Raw genomic sequence first — 20289 nt, forward strand, 5'->3', positions numbered from 1 at the left:
ACCTCGGAAATCAACATTCATTTGAGCACATAGTAGTGAAGGTTTTTGGTAGCAAAATTTTCATAGCTCTTAAAATGGAAGTCTTCAAAAGTGCTTCTTCAAATTCAAAAGCTAAAAATAATGGAGAGAGAAGAGCTACACTGGCTTAAAAGAGCTGCTGCCTGTCACAAAGATGACGCTCAGTCCTACTTCCAGACATAGTGAGATCTGAGGAACCTGCCAACAGAACGGAGAGGCCGCCTGGCAAGCACCGACATCACCGTGAAACAGTTCATTAATAATACCATACATGTTCAGAGGATTTTCATATATTCTTCATTCTTAGTGTCACGTGGAGTGGTTAGTGATCCTGAGGAAAGGGCTTTTTAAAAAATATTTTATTTATTTATTTGAGAGAGAGAGTATGCGCAATGGGGAAGGGCAGAGGGAGAGGGAGAAAGAATCTGAAGCAGACTCTGCGCTGAGCACGGACCCTGAGATCACAACCTGAGCTGAGACAAGAATCTGATGCTTAACCGACTGCGCCACCGAGGTGCCCCTGGAAAGGGTATCTGAGCATAGACTTGAGTGCAGTGAGGAGGGATTCAGGCTGACATGCGGAGGAAGAATGCTCTCTGGGCAGAACAAACCCCACGCATGACTGCCCAAGTCAATAATGTATTTGAAAGACTGAGGAACAGCAAAGAGACCAGCATGTCCACTGTGGAGAGCAGAAAATGAGAACAGTGGGGTGAAAGCCAAGAAGAAAGCAGATTCCAGGCAAAGAGCCAGGGTAAGATGTGTCTATTTCATGCTAAGTGCAGTGGGAAACCTTTGAAGGATTTTGAGCAAGGGAGGATCTCGTGATCTGAGCTAAGAAAATTACCACTCTTACAGTAAGAAAAGGATGGTCTTTACAAAAAATGATGGTGGGTCAACTGGATATTCATAAGGGGAAAGAATGTATCTTGACTTTTTACATTTTATACTAAACACAAAAATAATTCCAGGAAGAATATAGATCTAAAAATGTGATGGGTAAAACGACACGCTTTTAGACTAGAACACAGGAGAATACCTTCATGAGCAATGGGATGGACAGGCAATAAACAGGACATGAAAATGATTAAATTACTAAAATTACTAAAGGAAAAGCAATAATTTGTATCACACCAAAATTAAGAAACTGTGTTCACTGAAAGATACTACCAAGTGAGTGAAAAGGCAAGCCACAGAGTAGAAGAAGGTATCTGCAATACATATACTCCACACTGAACACAGAATCTGTAAAGAACCCTACAAATCAATAAGAAAGGGCAGGAAAATAGGTAAAGGACTTAAATAGGTACTTCATAAAGGAAGATATCCAAATGGTCAGCAAACATACGAAAAGGTGGTCAGTTCAATGAGTCGCTCAGCAAATGCAATGCAATGAATGAGATGGCACTACCCATCCGTCAGAATGACTATAATGAAAAAGATGAATAATACCAAACCTGGACGAGGATGTGGAACAACTGGACCTCACATATAATGCTGAGGGTTATAACCATTTTGTTAAATTGTTTTGCTGTTTCTGCTGAAGCTGAATATATACTTACCATTTGACTCAGCAGTTCCACTCCTTGGTATATCCCTGACGGAAACTCTTACGTAGGTTTAGCAAAGGACGAATAATAATGTTTGTGGCAATGTGATCCAAAATGGACCAAACCTAGCAATCCAACTAGCCATCAAAGATGGATACATCAACTGTCATGTAGTCACACTGTGTACCTCCTGTGTAATGAGGTTTCATGTATGTGAGGTTCAAGAAGTAGTAAAACTAATCAACGGGGTTAGAAATCAGTATACAGATTACTGCGGGCAAGAAGGGAGCACAAGGAGGACTGCGGGAAGTACTGGCTCTGGGTGTTGGTTAAATGGGCATGTCACATTGTGAGAATTTATCAAGTTGTCCAATTTGGTTACATATCTTATACTTCAATAAAATATTAAGAAAAACAATTTAAATATCACTCCAATTGCTCTGTGCAGACTATACAGGGGACAAGGAGACAGAATTGAAGAAGGTGGTGGTTTGGACTAAACTGGAGGCCATGGAAGTGGGAGAAGGAGTAAAAATTAAGATACATTTAAAGGTAGGGGCACCTGGGTGGCTCAGTCAGTTAAGTGTTCAACTCATGATTTCAGCTCAGGTCACGACCTCAGGGTTGTGAGATTGAGCCCTTTGCTGGGCTCTGCACTGGGTGTGGAGCCTGCTCAAGATTCTCTCTCTCCCTCTCCCTCAGCCTTCCCCCACCCCCAAAAGATATATTTAAAAGTAGAGCCTGTGCAGCTTGCTACTGGATTCAATGTAAGGAAGAGAAAAAGCAGCAGCAAAGGTGCCAGGCTTTTGGACTGGACACCCAGATGAATCTTGGAGCCATCTAATGAAATTAGAAAAACCAGAAGAGAAGGAGGTTGGTGGTGAGGCAGGATGGAGGAGGAATCAAGAGTTATTTTTCAGGATACAGTGAGTTGGAGATGCCCATTAGACATCCAAGTGGAAATGTCAAGTAGTGGGAGGGGTATACTCACCTAGAGTTCCGGGAGAGATTTTAACTGCACATTGTGATGGCTGAAAGAGCAAACTATAGAATTAGACTCCCTGTGTCAAATCCATGCTATCACTTACCAGCTATGTGTCCTTAGGCAAGTTACTCAGCGTTTCTATGCCCGGGACGTATTAAAATGATACTTGCAATTCATGGCTGGCACTCAGAAAACACTCAAAGGTAGCTATTATTACTATCGCTTTTGTTTTTGTTACTGTTAGCCACAGCAGCAGTCTAGATCAAGGACCGGATACTGGACAGGATCACCCAGGAAGTGAGTCTAGATGAAGAAGAGGATGAAGGTACCTAACCTTGAGAGGAGGAAGACCAAAGGAAGGAGCCACAAATGGAATAGGAGGGGACAAGCAGATTTTGCTGTCCAGGAACTCAAGAAGTATTCCAAGAGGGTGACAAGCTGTATCAAATGCTTTAAAGAGACTTAGCAACATTAGGCCTGAAAAGGACCAGCTACATAATTTGTGGGGCCCGATGTAAAACGTAAATGTGGAGGCCCTTGTAGAAAAACTATTAAGAATTCTAAAACAGTGATAGCAGGACATTAAACCAGGTGTGAGACCTAAATGACTATATAGGTCATATGCCCTTAGAACTGGTCCTGGGCCTGAGGACCAACTGCTGGTTTGGCAATAAGAACTGTGTCACTGAAGTGGAGGGATCAGAGCTGGAATGGTATGGGTTGATGAGAAAATGGGAGGGAGGCAGTGGAAAGAGTTAATATATACAACTGATTCTTTAACTCATTGAAGGTTTACAGGGTCCCTAACACTCAGTATGATAAGGGGACCAGGAAAAAACGGTATTATAGGCTGATCATATTATAAGCTTAACTGAGCAGGTGACACAGGGCAGGGCTTGAGCCTTCACATATCTCGTCAGAAAAGGAAAAGAGCATCTTAACCAGAGTGGACGCTCAAAAATTATAAAGTTAGAGCTGATGGCTGCATGCCCACATTAAAGCAGTGCTTGCTGCTCTCGTAGGAGGCCCGGTGAAGAGAAGTGAGAGAGCAGAATGAACAAGCGGTTCCTAGGACAGGGACGGCCTAACCTTTGGGCAAGGTGGTACTTCAGAGGCCTATTAATGATGAAATACCAGAAGCAGAGATGTCCCAATTACCACTGTGTGGCTCAGGGTACACTTTGTATTTCTTCCAAATTTTTCGTCCTTACTTCCTTAACCTGATCCCACCAATCTCTCATACCGTGATAATAAGAACTACTTGACTATCAATATCCATGTTGTACAGTGTCGACGTGGAATTTGCTTTCATACGTTTCCACTGAGCCCCACCTTATATAAACATTACCACATAATTTAAAATGTCAACGCTTGTAGCATTCATCATCGGGTCTATTTTGAGATAAAATGTCAAAGGCAGGAAGTTAAGAGAAAAGGTTAACTGGTAAATCCACTCATTAAAAAAAAAACTATTCATATTCTATAACAATAATTCGCTGTTTCAAGAAATCCTCATTAGGACCAAAGAAAAAACAAAGTCAGTGCTCACCAAAGCTGAGTCTCTGGAGGTAACAAGGAACATACTAATGGAGAACATGTTTGCTTTCCATAATGTCCAAAAGTTACTGTGCCACCCTAAGTAGCAATAACTTTAGTCAACCCAAGATCTCTCACTCCTTGATTTACCCAAAGCTGAAGTTATTTAGAAGTTTGCTCTGTCAGGAATACCGTATCCTAGAAAAAAATGGTATTGCCTCCAATTTTTGAGTTTATTGTTAAATTATCTTTTCAATTGGTAATATATGTGCATGATATTGGTATTTACCAAAATCTCCTTCCAGATCTTGGCCACCCACTTCCCCTTCTTAGAGGCAACCAATGTCAACTATTTCTGGAGTACCCTCCTATGTGCTTAAACAAATACATGTGTATTCGCATGTATTTTTTATACAAATAGTAACATGTAATTCCTGCCATTCTGCATTTTGCTTCTGCATCTTCTTCTCTAGCAGCCCACTTAGTACAATAGACTGGAGGTCGTGTTTTACAGTACATAGAACTGTCTTACTCTTTTCCTCCCTAGTTTTGATAAAACTTTATTTTGATAATTTCAAGCTTACAGAACAGACACAAAGGTAGTACAAGAAACTCCCTTATATCTTCTACCTTAGATTTTTGCTATTGTTGACATTCTATCTGCTTTATATTCTCTCACCACTCTTACACATGCATATTCCTTCTTAACTATTTGAAAGAAAGTTAGAAACATAATATCTCTTTACTACCAAATACTTCAGTATGCATTTCCTAAGAACAAGGATACTCCACTGACATACATCATAGTATAGTTAACAAAGTCAGGAAACTAAATTAAACCCAGTCCACGGTGTAATTCAAGGATATGCACTGCATTAAGTGCCACATGTCTTTGGTCTCCTGTAACCTGGGAAGATTTCCTAAGTCACTTTTTCTCTTTATTGACAATATTCTCAAAGAATATAGACCTATTATTTTTGTGGGATGTTTATCAATTTTTTTCCTGATGGTCCTTTTAATAGGAAATTCCCAAGTTTTATTATGCCCTTATCATATTAGGGTGTATGTGATGTCTGTCTGTCATAATATTGGTGAGATTTACTTTGCTCACTTGATTTAGGTGATTTTTGCCTAGTAGAGTTAGTATTGTTCCCCTCTGTAATCAGTAAGTTGTTTGTGGGGAGATACTTTAAGACTATCTAAATACCCTATTCCTCAATAAGCTGTCACACACTAATTTTAGCATCCTTAATGCTTTTCTAACTCCTCCTTCTTTAGGTAATTTACCTTCTTTCCATAATTAACCAATTAATTAGAAATTATATTAATAATTTAATGAACTAACATATAATTTGTTAATTTATTATCTTAAGGAAGAACTTCCCCTTCCTCTATTTTTCTCTTTATTCACTAGCTTATTTTATCAATATGAACTCAGATTATAATGCACAAATTTCATTATTTATTTTGACTCATACTATTCCAAATTTGGCTAGCGAGAGCCCCTTAAACTGGCCTCTGTGACCTTCTCTAATATGTGTCCATCATTCTTGGAGTAGTCCCCTCCAGAATCACTTCTAGAACCATGACCTTTGCTGCCTCTGCTCAGCCAGGGTGTCACTGCTTCAGCTCCACCTGATTGCGGGCTCACCTGGTGTGTTTCTCTCCTTGCCGGGATCATCACAGTTTTGCACTTTCTGTTGCTTAATGCCTGAATACAGTTGCCTCATACATTTTGTCTCATTTTCTAGTTGTTTTCAGGCGGGAGGGCAATTCTGGCTACCAATTACCCTGTCCTGACTGGAGGTGGAAGTATCCTTGTTCTTTCTAATAGCTACATAGTCTTCTCATGTGTAGCTACCCCTGAATTTATTTAACCGGTCTACCCTGTTTAGGTTGTGTACAGTCCTGCCCTTTCACAAATGATGCTGTACTGTACGTGTGTCATTTCTGATGTGTGCAAGTACATCACTGTGATCAGTTCCCAAAAGAATTATGAATGGGGCAAAGAGTACATGTTTTTAAACTTCCAAAAAGGTCTGTGATCACAATATAGTATCTTTCACAACTTTATACATTTGAATTATCCCTCTCAGGCTTTTCCATCCCATATTCAAGAGAGTCCCAATAATTTAGGTCACCTTCATATAGAAATTCTTTAATCTTTCAACTATTTCACAGGTCTTTTATATATTTTGGACCCTGATAATGCCCTCCTTGCACTGCACTACGAGAAGTAAACTCAGGTTTCTACTTTGAGGACACCATGATTTTGAACTTCCTGTTACATTTCCAGGTTCATGCTTGTCTTTGGGTCACAAAAGAAACTCCAGGCTGCCTTCTTCAAGGAAAAATAAACAAGGACATCTTCTAAGGAAATCCGCAAGAAGGAGTTTTCTAAAATTATTTTTAAGAAAAGAAAAAAATATCATTCCCAAGCATACACATCTATAAACTTAGATAAAAGAGAGAAGGCTGCCCAATAAAAAGATAATAATCTAATCTTCACTAGATTAACTTTATTTTTTTTTTTACTAGATAAACTTTAATACCTATCTAATACTTTTGGAATTAGCTTGTGTTCTCCGAGCACCATGTAATAATATAAATGAGTGATGGCACTAACTGAACATTCCTCTGCCCTGCCTGAGGGACTATTTAATCATGTTTTCCTTCTAGCGGACACTAAGTAATTATCTTACTAATGTAAGCACGGTCTTAAAGGAGCTGTGGGTACTTTAAAAATAATCTCTAGTGATGACAATCTGGAGAAACTTAATTTAACTTATTCCAATTCCACATCTCTATGAGGATGGACAACATGCACCTTGACTGAGTTGTTACTATGGGCCAAGTACTTTTAAAGACTTCATAAACATGATTTTATTTAATCCACACAACGAGGCAGGTAAATATCATTATCTTTCCTGTACAGATGAGGAAAAAAATAAAGCTTAGCAAGGTTAGGTGGGATTTCCCCAAGGTCACGGAGGCAGAAAGTAATGGAGTCCATTTTTAACCCAGTTCTAGCAGACTCCAAAGCCTGGGTATTTAACTAATAACCCAGTGCTTTGAGAAGCACTGGGCATGTATGGATTATCTCCATTAGAATTACTGGAAACCTTGTTTAAAATGTGTGTTTCCAGGGGCACCTGGGTGACTCAGTCAGTAAGTGTTCAACTCTTGGTTTCAGTTCAGGTCATGATCTCAGGGTTGTGAGATCGAGTCCCACAGTGGGCTCTGTGCTCAGTGCAGAGTCTGCTTGAGGTTCCCTCCCTCCCCCTACTCACTCCCTCTCTTTTAAAATAAATAAATTAATTAATTAAAAAATCTTCTATAAAAAATGTGTATTTCCAGCAAATTAAGCATTATTTAGGGTGAGACCAAGGAATCTGAATTTTTTTTTATCACTTTCTCAATAAGTCTGATGGACATCAAAACTGAAGAAACATGGTGCTCTGCTACTGCCTCTCAGTGCATACACTAGATTGCTTTAGCACTTAGGATTAATTTTTTGAACTAGAATAGTAAGAGAAACTTTAACAAAACTACTACACAGATTGCCATCAAGAACCATAATAGAAAGAGAATTTCTGGCAAACTTTTACTATGGTTTCACCACCAGGAAAACAACTTAAAAATTACAAATTTCATTCTGCTCCTATTCAATAGAAAGAAAGAAAGAAAGAAAGAAAGAAAGAAAGAAAGAAAGAAAGAAAGAAAGAGAAAGAAAGAAAGAAAGAAAGAAAGAAAGAAAGAAAGAAAGAAAGAAGTTAACTCGTTCTTTACCATCATTTATTCTACGAACAGCCTAAAGGCTTAATAGGGATTGAGTCGATGACAGGTTAACCTTGAAGGAAAAAATGGGGGGGAAGTGACAACTGCAATGTTAAAATTATATGGGGGAGAAATCAGAGCGGGAGATGAACCATGAGAGACTACGGACCCCAGGGAAACAAACTGAGGGTTTCAGAGGGGAGGGGGTAACAGGATGATGGGTATTAAAGAGGGCACGTGTGTGTTATCCACTGGGTGTTACACGTAGCTAATGAGTCACTGAACACTGCATCAAAAACTAATGATGTACTACACAGTGGCTAACAACATTATAAAATAAACAAATAAATAAATGAAAAGTGAACTAAAAAATAAAATTATGTAAATTAAAATAAAAATTTCTGAAGTGCAACTCAGATTCTACAAACCACATGACAGTACTTTTAAACTCTTCTAATGTTTAAATAAACTTGAGTGCTGCCCTCTGAGAAGCTAGCCTAATGGGAAAAATGTGGCTCCAGAATCAGACTCCAAAACAGGCCCAGCCAGGCTATAGAGCTTCAGCAAAGTCACTGAACCTTCACCCATAAAAAGGAATGGAAACACTTCACAGGTTATTGTTTCTTCCCAAATCCCCTCTCCTCTGATCCTTCCCAACCCTGTGAAAGGCAAGCGCCCACTACCTTCGAAAAGGCTATCAAGTATAAATCTGCCATACTTTATGTTCTGTTTCCCCCAGTCATGACCAGAAGTCGAAGCCTTGAGCCCCTCTGGTCAGCAATCACATGTACTCATTCCCACAGTGCTCTGGACGTCCCCTTAGCTGACCCTAACAGCTCTGCCTTCTCTCCTTTCCAAAAGTTATCACTGAGCCAGAAGAACGCCCACTAGATGATTTCCCTTTTACCCACCTCCTCCTCCCTGAAAGTCCCTTCTCCTCAACCACTTACGCTTGATTCTGCTTGGGAACCCCAAGTTCCCCGAAACCCTTTCAAGTGACATTTTCTCTTTCAAATTTCACCTACCCGAGGTCACAGTTTTCCTCTCCAACTCCTGATATTATTAGTTCATTCAACAGATATCTCACCCCTACAACACGTAAGGGATTGTGGTGAGAGCAGGGAAAGTCCTAAGTAACAAAATAGTCAAAATCTCTAAATGGGGAGCATACATTCAGATGAAGAGGAGGAAAACAAGTCAACGACAGGCAAACATTTTAAATTGTGCTAACAGACATGAAAGATAAGTCAGGAAGTCATAATAAGAATTTTGTGTGGGGGTAGAATACTTAATTCAGATGGAGTTATCAGTAGCATTTTAAGTAGAGGCATCAAGGACAAGAAGGAGCCAGCCAAGCAGAGTGAAAAGTGAAAAGCATTTCAGACCAAGGGGTAACCAAAGCCCTTTACTTCCAGGCTTCCTCAGCAACTCGTTCAGTGGCCACACCCAGCATTTTGTCATCAGCAGAACCTGAACCCTTCCCAGATCATGAATCGAAAGCCATCATCCTCTGACAACCTGCATTCCTTACAGCATAGTCAAGTAACGTCTATCATGTTCAGAACTCCAATCCATTGACCTATATTCTCCCCTGAGGCTCTCTTCATTTCTCCCTCCAATTTATAATCTTCATTTCTCTCCTTATCCAATTGATAATCCCTCTCTTACACATATATTCAACCCCTGGACCCTCTCTCCTTCCTTCAAATTTCCCCAGTCAAGTCCCAATCACGTTGCCTTTTCTGGGACTATATATGTACCAGTGAAAAGGGCTAGACACACTCCCCAAACAGATTGAAAACATTGTAAATTCAGAACCACTAATTTCACATGGATCTTCCATATTGTCCAGCAGTGCCTAAGGCTGCAATAGTCCCCTCCCCACTCTCCTAATGACGCGGAGCCTAGTGTGGGGCTCGATCTCAAGACCCTGAGATCATGACCTGAGACGCTTGATCGACTGAGCCACCCAAGTGCCCCTCCTAATTACTATGTAATATCTTCTTCTCTCAATTCAACAATTCTACCCCACCCTGGACCTTGGCTTTCATGATACCCATGGTTTTTCTCCTATCTTTCTGATTATCCCTTCTTAGATTCTTTTGCCATTTCTTCTTCGGGTCTAGAGGCTGGAGATCTTTAATACTCAGCCTTGGGCCATTTGCCCTCATTGTTCTATGTTCTTCCCAGGTGACCTCAAATATTCCCATGACTTTGCTAAAATCAAAAACAAATGGAGACCAGCCTTGAAAATTCCCTGAGTAGACAAAACCTATTTAGTCATACAAAGATTAATTTAGCTTATTTTGTAAAACTAACTTGACCTGGATCATTTCTTGCTTATGTCCTTGGAAATCATAAGCAAAACTTGAACTGTTTCCCAAGCTAACTGCTGACCAACACCCTATCATTTAAGAGAATTCTAATATTACAAGCCATCAGTGTGAAGAATAAAGTCACTGCTTTCTTACTATAAAAGCTGCTTTATAACGTACCTCTGATCCTCATTCCATGCTTTGAGTTGCTCCCAGTTTGCAAACTGTCTTTATGGTATGCACGCAATAAACTTTTACTAATTACTATTTCAGGGATTGCTTGGTTTTACTTCTGTTATTTCTGAATTTTTGACAACTTTAAATACCATCTTTATGCTAGTAACTCCCATATTTCTCTCTTTCCCAGATCACCACCCTAGTTTGAAGACCATCATCATCTCCTGCTGTTATTACTAAAAAGCTCCTAATTGATTTCTCTACATAAACAGTTCAGTCTCCACGCAGTAGCCACAATGATCTTTTTGAAGTATAAGTCATACCATGCCATTCCCTTACTTAAAACCCCTCAACAACTTTTCACAACTCTCCAAACAAAATCCTAAAACATGGCCTCTTAGTTTCCTGTGGCTGCCATAACAAACCGCCACAAACTTAGAGGCTTAAAACAAAGGAAATTTTCTTGTATAGTTCTGAAGGGCAGAAGTACAAAACCAAGGTGTTGCCAGGAATCTCTCAAGTTCTAAAGGGGATTCCATTCCTTGCCTGTTCCAGAGTCTGAGGCCTCCAGAAGCTCTTTGGCTCATGACTGCATGAGTCCAACCCCTGCCTCTAGCTTCTCATGCCTTCTCTTATCTCCTCTGTGTGTCTCTCATAAGAACACCCATCATTGGATTCAAGACTCACCAAGATAATCCAGGATGTTCTCTTTTGGAGATCCTTAACTTATTTACATCTGGAAAGAACTTATTTTTTTTTTTTTTTGCCAAATAAGGTTATATTTAGAGGTTTCAGGGACATGTTTAAAGTGCCACAATTTGACCCACTCTAGCCTCCAAGAACTCACCTAGCTGTCTCTGCCTTCCCCTGCAAACTCATCTCCCAAAGCTCGCTCTCTTCCTTTGTTTACAGGCTCTACCTCTTCTGGTCTTCTTCTATTTTAAGTTAATTTTTTAAGTTTGTTTGTATATGTATGTATGTATGTATGTACGTACATATGTATGTATGTAACCTCTACACCCAATGCCAGGCTTGAACTCACAGCCCTGAGATCAACAAGTCATATGATCTTCCGAATGAGCCAGCCAAGCACCTCTGGCCTTATTCTATTTCCTTGATCAAGGACAAGTTCTTTCCCACCCTTGGTTTGTGCATATGCTATTCTCTCCCCAGTCTTGGCCTAACTTCTCCTTCAGGTCTTGAGTTAAATCTAACTCCCACAGAGGACTGTCCCTTAACCCCATATTATGTCACCACTGTTCTTCCTCAAAGCACTCTTCCTTTTCTTCATACCATGAACCTCTTTTCCTGTTTCAAGTTGTACTTGCACATGATTTATGTATTTCCTAGTTAATATTTGTCTCTATCATTGGGCTGTGAATTCTTCATACGCCCTGAAAAAGCACACGTGTTTTGTTCACCTCTGTATGTATACCCAGAGCATAGGCTAGCATCTGGCACACAGTAGCATTAACTAAATAAAGGAGTACTAAATAAATAGAGTACCTCCCATTTCCCCCTTTGAACAAGATTAGATACATGCAAATAAGAGGGTTAGAATAGTGACCACACAGCCAAGGACACCCCTGGCCTGCAGTAGACAACTCTCCCAGGCCACCCTGAGAAAGTGATTGAGCTTGGCACAAAAGGAAAAGTAGTGTCTGATTATTCGCAAGTTGTAAGGACCTGTCTGCTCTTCAGTTCTGCCTTGGACAACTATATGATTCAGGAGCTCATTTCACCTTTTATAATAATCCCTACTTTCTGTTCAAAAGGATTGATTGAGATTTCTCTGAAATTTTAGAAAAAAATTCCAATACAAACTATTTCTACTCACAGCCTAATTCACATATATATCTAGCTTTCTTAATTCTGCTGAATTACAAAATGACTCAAGTATTAGTAAATCCTGCTGGCCTGTTTTAAAGTCTAATAGGCACAGAGGGACTTAGAAATCTTTTCTGGGATACATGAAATTCTCCAGCCTCTTCTTTTTCCCTAAAGTTTTGTATTTGTTGTTTTTTTTTTTTAATAATTGAGATGTAATTCAAATACCATAAACTCACCCTTTTATAGTGTATAATTCAGTGTTTTACCAAAGTTGTACAACCTCTGTCACTATGTAATTCCAGAACATTCTCATCACACCCCTCCCCACTGCCCCCCCCAAAAACTGAAAAACAAAAAAACCACCCATCCCCGTTAGCAATCATTCTCTACTCCTCCTTCCCCTAGTCCCTGGCAAACACTATGTACTGTCTCTATGATTTTCCCACTCTTTCTTCACCTTCATAAAACTGAAACAGAGATAAAATGATTTGCACGGGGTTGCCGTCACTTAGTAAGACAGCAAAATTATAACATCCATATTAATAGTGACACTTTATATGTAAAAAAACAAAAGATCAGTAAAAATATCTTTAGTTCAACTATACATATTCTAAATGTGGCTATAAGACGTCTTAGCATAGTGAATCCCCATTATTCACTTAGAATAGTGATTCCCAGGTAGTGTCTCAGGCTGGGGAGAGGCATGGGTGTAGGGCATTAAGCAGAATCACTAAGGAGGAAGACAGATGTGGCTAGTGGACAGGAATTGTACTTAGCATGGGGTGATGCAGAGAGAAGGTTAAGGGAAATGTGAGGTTATGTGGTTTATAGAATAGACACATTTCTTTTCAGCCTAGGGTGTTGAAATTGGTGTTAAGGTGTCCAGGAGCTCACCTGCTCAGATAGTGCCCCCAATGGGTCCCAGAGCTCCGGGATCATTTCCTGTTTGTTTATGGGTAGTTAACACATGCATTAATAGTGCTAACACCACTTCGGATTGCTTGTTGGTAAATGACACCTTGCAAAATAATGCAGGAACTTTGACTTTTTAACATTCTGTCTGTATTTTCAAACAAACAAAACAATTACAAGCTTAACTCACCTGTTACCATCAACAAATGTGTACACAGAAACAATGATCCATGGACTAAAATTATTAGAATCCATTTGCAAAAATAATTAGCCACACATTTTATTTTATGTCTTAATCAATATTGCAAAAACCATTAACAAAAGGGGAAAAAAGGATAGAAACTGCTTATCACAAAGGAAAAAAATTCATTGTTCCAAAGAGATTAATCTGAAACTCAACATTTTTTGTGCTCATTTAAAAATATTATTAAAATAGCAATTTAAAGGGACAAACAAGTCAAAACTAAATATTTTATTAATTAAAATTGAGATCTGCAAACCACTAAGATTCTACAACTTAAAAATAACCTCTTGTCTTCAACCTAGAAAAGTTCGATTTGCCAACATATAATGAACATGCAGGAGCCTACCCCTAGGGAAGTAAACACATTTTCTTATACAAACAAGATATTCTGAGTTACAGAGATCCTGCAGATGACTAGGTTATCATTTGTTTAAAAGATGACTGCTAGAAATGCCTATTTAGACAATCTACTCATAGAACTGGACACTAAATGACAGTGACCATTTAAAATGGAAACCTCTTGTCTACCAAATATTTCATTGAAACTGTTACTAGTATGTAAGTAACTTAAAAGGTCAACTCTTCATTGTCTACAGCGAAAGAGAGCTTTGGTACCAATAAATTGGAATTAGGGAATAAAAATAAATTTTGCTTGTAATTTTACAGCATGTTTTTGAAATTAAATTGGAAATGCCTATAGATGAAAATACGAAAGTCTCATTCTTCTGTAACCTACACTATCAGGAGGAATGAATAACCGGACCCTTTCAAGTTATTGATATAAATAAAGCGCTATCCTAAAATTCCAAAAAGATCAGTGGGTTACAGCCTGCAATTTAGGCAACGGGTAAACAATTAAGTACTTTGCTTTTCAATGCCCCCTTCACCTTTTGACAGGAGCAGCAAGACACTGGAATAAAAGTGATTTCAGTAAGTACTTCCAGAATACATCAATTTTAGTTTTTCCATTTGACAGTGGGCTAACAAGAACAAAAATAAATAAATAAAAAGAGAAAGAGTAATTTAAATTAAAAAGTAGACTGGGCAAGAGGAGACGGTGGGTTTAGGAGAACAACTGCTGTCAACCATTTTTGCAAAATTCAGAGTATTCTTATAAATCCTTAAATTACACCCATGACCATGTACATTGCACATGAAATTTGGACAATTCTTTGATAAACTTTAAGGTTACTAAATAACTTAATGAAAGTTATTAACACACTTTCATTTTAAGAAGCAAAAGAGAAATAAAATATTCAAGATACATAGCACTTTAACTTTTTGAAATGGTTATCCTAAAAGCTTTTCTTAAATTCACATTCTGCAAAGTTCCTTTTCTCCGGTCTTCATGTACACACTGAAAACAACTTTACTTATGTGTACTGTTATCTAATTCTCTATGGAGTATGCATTTTTCATAAATCTAGACCAAAGTGAACTAACTGAGATTTAATTGTAAATTCAGCCTGTGATTTCTGGATATAGCATTGAAATAAAACTAGTAAACATACTTTTTTCTTAAAAAAAAAAAAAGTATGCTTACTTCTCAGATAATTTGTTTTGGAAAATATTTATATGATTAGCCCAAAAGATTACTTTTAGAGTTTGAAGAGTAAAGATAAAAACAAAATTGGTTCAACAACTGTCAAAGTAAAATGAATATAAACACTGACCACAACAACTTTCCACTCAATCCAAACTAAACCACTTCAGTTGAGCTCAGCTCACTTAATTATTTTTTAGGGATTTATTTATTTATTTGAAAGAGAGAGAGAGAGACAAAGACAGAAAGAGAGAGAGTGGAAGGAGGGGCAGGGGGAGAGAGAATCTCAAGCAGACTCCCCACATAGTGCACAGCCCTATGGTGCTCAATCCCATGACCCCCGAGATCACGACCTGAGATGAAATCAAGAGTCAGACACTTAACCAACTGAGTCACCCACGCGACCCTCCACTCACTAATTTTAAAACTGTCCCTCTTTTCCAGCTTCACAACTGGACTGAATGTTGCTCGACCACATTATCTGTGTTAAATGTGAAGAGATAAAAAGTGTTATAAAGACTGCAAGAGGGACTGTAACACGTAATTACAACATTTCAGAGCTGGAAGGGATCTTTGAGATCTAATCTGGCACCCACATTTACAGATGAGAAAACTGAGGCTCAAACAGTCTTTTGGTCAAAGAACAGGACCAAAATCTCATTCCATGGCTGATCCATCCATCCATCCATCCATCCATTCATTCATCATCCATCCATCCATCCATTCACCCACTTACTGAAAGCTGCCTAAGTGCCAGGCTGGGTGCTCGGTGCTGACAACAGGCTGCAAGGCAGCATTCACCAGTGCCCAGACAGTCCTCTTCCTTGTTTTAAGATGATTCCTTAAATATCCTAATCAGGAAGAACTCCTAGAAGAATCCCACAGCCTTTGTAGCACGGGGCCCACTTTCAGTTTCACACATTTCAGTAAATGCAGTTGGGTTTAAGTTCAGAGAGCCAACAACTGTGTTTACTTTAAACGATTAAGCATTAACAAAGGGAAGCACAGTATTGTGAATGAGTCCCTCGCCAGTACATTCATAACTTAAGGAAGTGCAATCAGAAAATGCCCCACACACAAAAAAAGAGTTCACAGAGAGGACAGCTTACAAAATCAGAGCAATATGAGGTATCAAGACAGATCAATGAAGTCTAATAGCTCAAGTTCACTAAGTGTGGAATGTAAATATCTCCCCATTTCATTCAGACGTGGGTATACTTTTCTGAGATGTCTCCATGCTAAAAAAGATCTCCAAATGCACGTTCAAATTAATGCCCTCTTCCAATGAAACATACATCTAAACCAGTCCTTTTTCCTTAAGATCAACTTTCTTTGATTTCCGGTTGATTAAAGGAAAATTAAAATAATAAAAAAAACACCTAAATCTTAATGTGCTGGCTAAAAGAAATTCAAATCCTACATACAATCAAAATAGCAACAGCTCCAACCACACATTTATGAATTTTGTTTTTAAAGGGATGGGCAGTGAACTTACCCATCAATATAACTCATGCCTCATTCTGCTTGGACTTTTACATTCTGTAATATTAAGTCTGGCACTTAAATATTTTGTGTATCTCAATTCACAGTCAACTTCTTTAAGGAGAAGAAACCATATTGACAAAGCTCTTAAATAAGACAACCCACCAGTAAGGCACTTTGAGATTAAACAGCAGCTCTCCATGCACCCACTTTCAGTGTTCTATACCAAAATGAAACACAGGTTTCACAGAACTCTCGCAGATGACCAGTGGGTGACTTCTGATAAAATACAATCTTCACTGAGGTTCTTTACCGGCTCTTTGACTTCTGGAAGCTCTTGTCAGCTCAGGAAGAAAGTGCTGTTGTGCTCTTCTATTTCTCAAACTTCCAGATTTGATTTTTATCTAGAGCGTCACAAGTTCTCATCTGAACATCAGGCCGACCCTCAGGTGTCCGAAAAGCACTAAGACACAGCCCCGAGTGTGGATGAAAAATGGTTCCATCTTCTTTAAAATGCCAAATAATGTTTGCTGGGATAGGGAACCCATCTTTTGGACAATTTTGCATTCCTACATATTTTTTTTGCTCAGGAACCTCTGCACATAACTCTGTCACAGAGTTAAACCTTATTTCTTTGTTTGAAGTATATTCAAAGAATTGATTGCCTCCTTGACCATGGCATCCAAACAGGGAAAGGTTAGCACCTGTGGGATTGTTGTCAGGAGAATTATAATCTAAACATTCAGAAGAGATTCCCATACTGCGAACAGCTCCATGCCAGCCTGGCCTATCCTCTGGAACGTGTAAATTAGAAAACACGTTTTTCAAATACCAGTCAAAACTCTGGCACTTCAGCCGTTCTCGTAGTAATTTTCTTTCAGAAATATCACCATAAGCTTCTTTCCTTGCTGGAGGGTTTCGATTGTAGAAATGTTCTTTGTACTCGTCCATCCACACTTCCGCTGCCCGAGCAGTATTCTGTAGGAAATTGGGCCGAGCATATGGCGCCCGCTTGGGGAATACATGGCCCACATGGGAACACGGGTGGATCTCCAATTTACCTCCACACTGCCACACCCTAAAAGACAGCTCAAGGTTTTCACCTCCCCACACTTCCATTCCAGTGTCGTATGTTCCAAGGTACTGAAAATATTTCTTGCTGACAGCAAACAGTCCTCCAGCCATGGTAGGTGATCTGATCGGGTCAATTCTCGATTTCCGTCTGTCCCTTTCATGTTTGGGGACAGAATGCCACTGGAAAGTTAAGCGCCAGTCAAATCCACCAATCATGGGCTCCCCAGTCTGCATATAGAATTCAAAAGTATTCCAATCAATGGTGTCTATAACAGGACAAACAACTGTCGTCTCATCTTTACTAATTCTTTCCAAAAGTGGTTCTAACCAACCAGAATTACACTCACAGTGACAATCCAGGAAAGTGAGGACATCCCCAGTGGCAAACGTGGCCCCAATCAGGCGGGCTCTAACCAGCCCCTCCCGCTTATTTGTTCTAATCAAGCGGACTCTATCAAGATTGCTGATGTAAGTTTCAAGCTGTGTCTTCAAATAAACTCTGTCACTCAAGTCATCCACTAAGATGATCTCCTTCAAAAGGACCGCAGGAGAAGTTTCTAAAACACTGTGGATGGTGCGGAGCAAAGTCGACCAGGCTTCATTATAGAAAGCAATGATAACAGAGGTGGTGGGAAGTCTCCTATAATCAAACTTCCTGGATTTACACTCATACATTCTTTTATCCTCTATGTGGCGATGCAGGGAAATCCTGTCACTGAGATAAATATTAATGGCATATCTCTCAATAAGTTCTTCTTGCTGCTTCAATTCACCCTCGCTGAGCTGGAGTTTGCTGGCTTTCCCCCACTCCCCAAGTGCATGCGAGTCTGCAGGGGGCTTCTTATAGAGCGGTCGAGACAAATCCTCAGCCTTTTCCCAGGGGTCTGAAAGCTGTTTTGGCCCCCGCTCCCTGGAAAGGTCGGCTGCTGGGGAGGCATGGAAAGTAGAGACCGAGAGTTCCACCAGGATATAGGCCACTGTTAAAAGCGCCAGCAACAGACAGCTTTTGCCTGCCCAGGTCCACCTCACGGCCATCCGGATCCTCCTGGCTAGGGCGCAGACGCGGCCACCAGAGTCACCACGCAGGAGAAGGGCTGCGGACCCGCAGATTGAGCTCCCGGCTCAGGTAGGAGCGAACTTCCGAGCGGGTCCCTCCTTTGACGCAGACGTTCGGCTCCTTTCCAGCCACGGGGTCTTCCAGGGGTGACCTGAGACCTCTCAGTCCTTGGCCTCCGGCACAGCCCCAACTCCTCTCTCCCCGCTTCCTCCTGCTCTTCTCACAACTTTTCACAAACTCTCTAGCCAACACCCCACCCTCCCTGGGCCCAGGACAAACCCCTCCCCTTCCCACTTACTCCTCCTTGTGGTTAGTTCGCGAAAGTCGTCGGCCAGGCCCAGGCCTGTAGGGACTTTGCGTGGCTGGGATGGGAGTAAGGTGGTCGGGACCGACACGACCAAGGTGCCCGAGTCTCCGGCCGCTCTCAACCTCCACCCAGGTCCTCAGTGGTTCTCCCGCGGCCCAGTGTGGACGGGAGGCCAGGTTTCGGACCACTGGACCATTTGCCTCATCACAAAAAGAGAGAATAACACTTACCAAGTTGTTTGCCGTTGGGACTAAAGTCCACGGAGGTGATCGCAGCTTTGTGGCCCTTAAAATATCGCTCCAGAGCGGGGTCCTCCTGGGAAGGAAAGTTGTCAAGTTTTGCAAGCAGGTGCAGACCTCGGACGCGGGGGTTCCGGGATCAGGGCGGTCCCCTCCCCCGGCGCCCTGCCTGGGAACGGCCACACTGGCGGCCAGCCTGCGGGGCAGGGGTGCCCTGCGCGAGCACAGGCTCGGATCCCTGCCGGGGGACGCCCACCGCCGGCTTCCCACGCAGAACCTGCAAAACCCGCCATGGGCGCTTCCCAGAATCGGGCGCGCCCGCGGGGCCACCTGGGCAACTCATTTGAATGCACGTTCCCGGGCCCCGGCCGCTGGCTCGGAGTCACAGGTGCGAGGGCGCCCCGGCTTCGGTACTTTTTAAAACCTGCCAGGTGATTCTGACGTAGGCGCTCCACGGAAACCCTCAGAGAATTCTGGGGGCCATGGGGCTGCCCCGGCTCGGTCCGGGGCTCCGGGACGCGGGAAGGAGCGCCCGGGATCTGGCCATAACTCGGCCCCAGCAGTACAGAGTGAGACGTGGACGCCCCGGGGCGAGGGGCGAGGGACTAGAGGCTCAGGACCCGGCTGCGGACGCCGGCCTCCATCTCCCGCCAGGTGCGAGCGCGGCCCCGACCTGGCTCCGCAGCCCGCGGCACCAGCTCAGGGGATGCGCCCCCCAGCCCCTCCTTACCAGGGCGGAGGCCATGGGAGGAGCGGTCGGCGCCGGGATCCAGCCGGCGGGGGAAACCGGGGGAAGGGAGGGGAGGGGGTAGGAGGGGGGACCGTGCGGCGCCCGGAACCGTCTGCCCAGAGCGGCGGCGCCTCCCGGTCACTACAACAACGGCGGCCCAGTCAAACCCCGCGCTCCAGGCATGGCCAGTCGAGCCCCGAGGCGTCGCCGGAGCCAGAGAGAGCGGGGCCGCAGCGGGCTGGCAGGCGGGGCGGCCCGGGGTCAGGTGTGACCACGGACAAAAGCCAACGTTTACTAACACTGGCGCTCCCCGCGGCTTGAAATTATGAAGTAGGGCAGTCACCAGGTTGGAAATGAGACCGATGCGAGGAAGGGTAATGAGGCTATGATCGATGCAATCGGAGTTCTACTACACGTTAAAGAGACAGCGCCCACGAATTTGAAGAGGGTCCCCAACAGCTTAATGACGAGGAGAAGGGAGTTTTGATCTGAAGTTGGGCAGCTTGATAATTA

At 41.8% G+C, this 20289-nt stretch overlaps 2 protein-coding genes across 5 annotated transcripts in view; both read right to left on the reverse strand.

The window, feature by feature from the left end:
* POC1B (POC1 centriolar protein B) overlaps positions 1 to 19933 on the reverse strand; it is a 103882-nt gene extending 83949 nt beyond the window's left edge. Inside the window, exons 1-2 of one of the 4 annotated variants that reach the window (XM_034643482.1) lie at positions 19777 to 19933; positions 19038 to 19122 (exon numbers count right to left, since the gene is read on the reverse strand). In XM_034643482.1, coding sequence (XP_034499373.1) covers positions 19038 to 19122; positions 19777 to 19791 — 100 coding nt within the window. In that variant the 5' untranslated portion in view covers positions 19792 to 19933. Of the gene's footprint in view, positions 1 to 16534; positions 16668 to 19037; positions 19123 to 19776 lie in introns of those variants that run through there. The other 3 variants (XM_034643479.1, XM_034643481.1, XM_034643480.1) reach the window with 3 other exon arrangements.
* On the reverse strand, positions 16705 to 18733 carry LOC100465100 (polypeptide N-acetylgalactosaminyltransferase 4). The gene has a single exon (XM_002925752.4). The coding sequence runs from the start codon at positions 18476 to 18478 to the stop codon at positions 16742 to 16744; it is 1737 nt and encodes a 578-aa protein (XP_002925798.1). The 5' UTR covers positions 18479 to 18733; the 3' UTR covers positions 16705 to 16741.
* Positions 19934 to 20289: the final 356 nt, after the last annotated feature.

This window comes from Ailuropoda melanoleuca, chromosome 15, assembly GCF_002007445.2.
Source record: "Ailuropoda melanoleuca isolate Jingjing chromosome 15, ASM200744v2, whole genome shotgun sequence".
Classification (NCBI taxonomy): domain Eukaryota; kingdom Metazoa; phylum Chordata; class Mammalia; order Carnivora; family Ursidae; genus Ailuropoda; species Ailuropoda melanoleuca.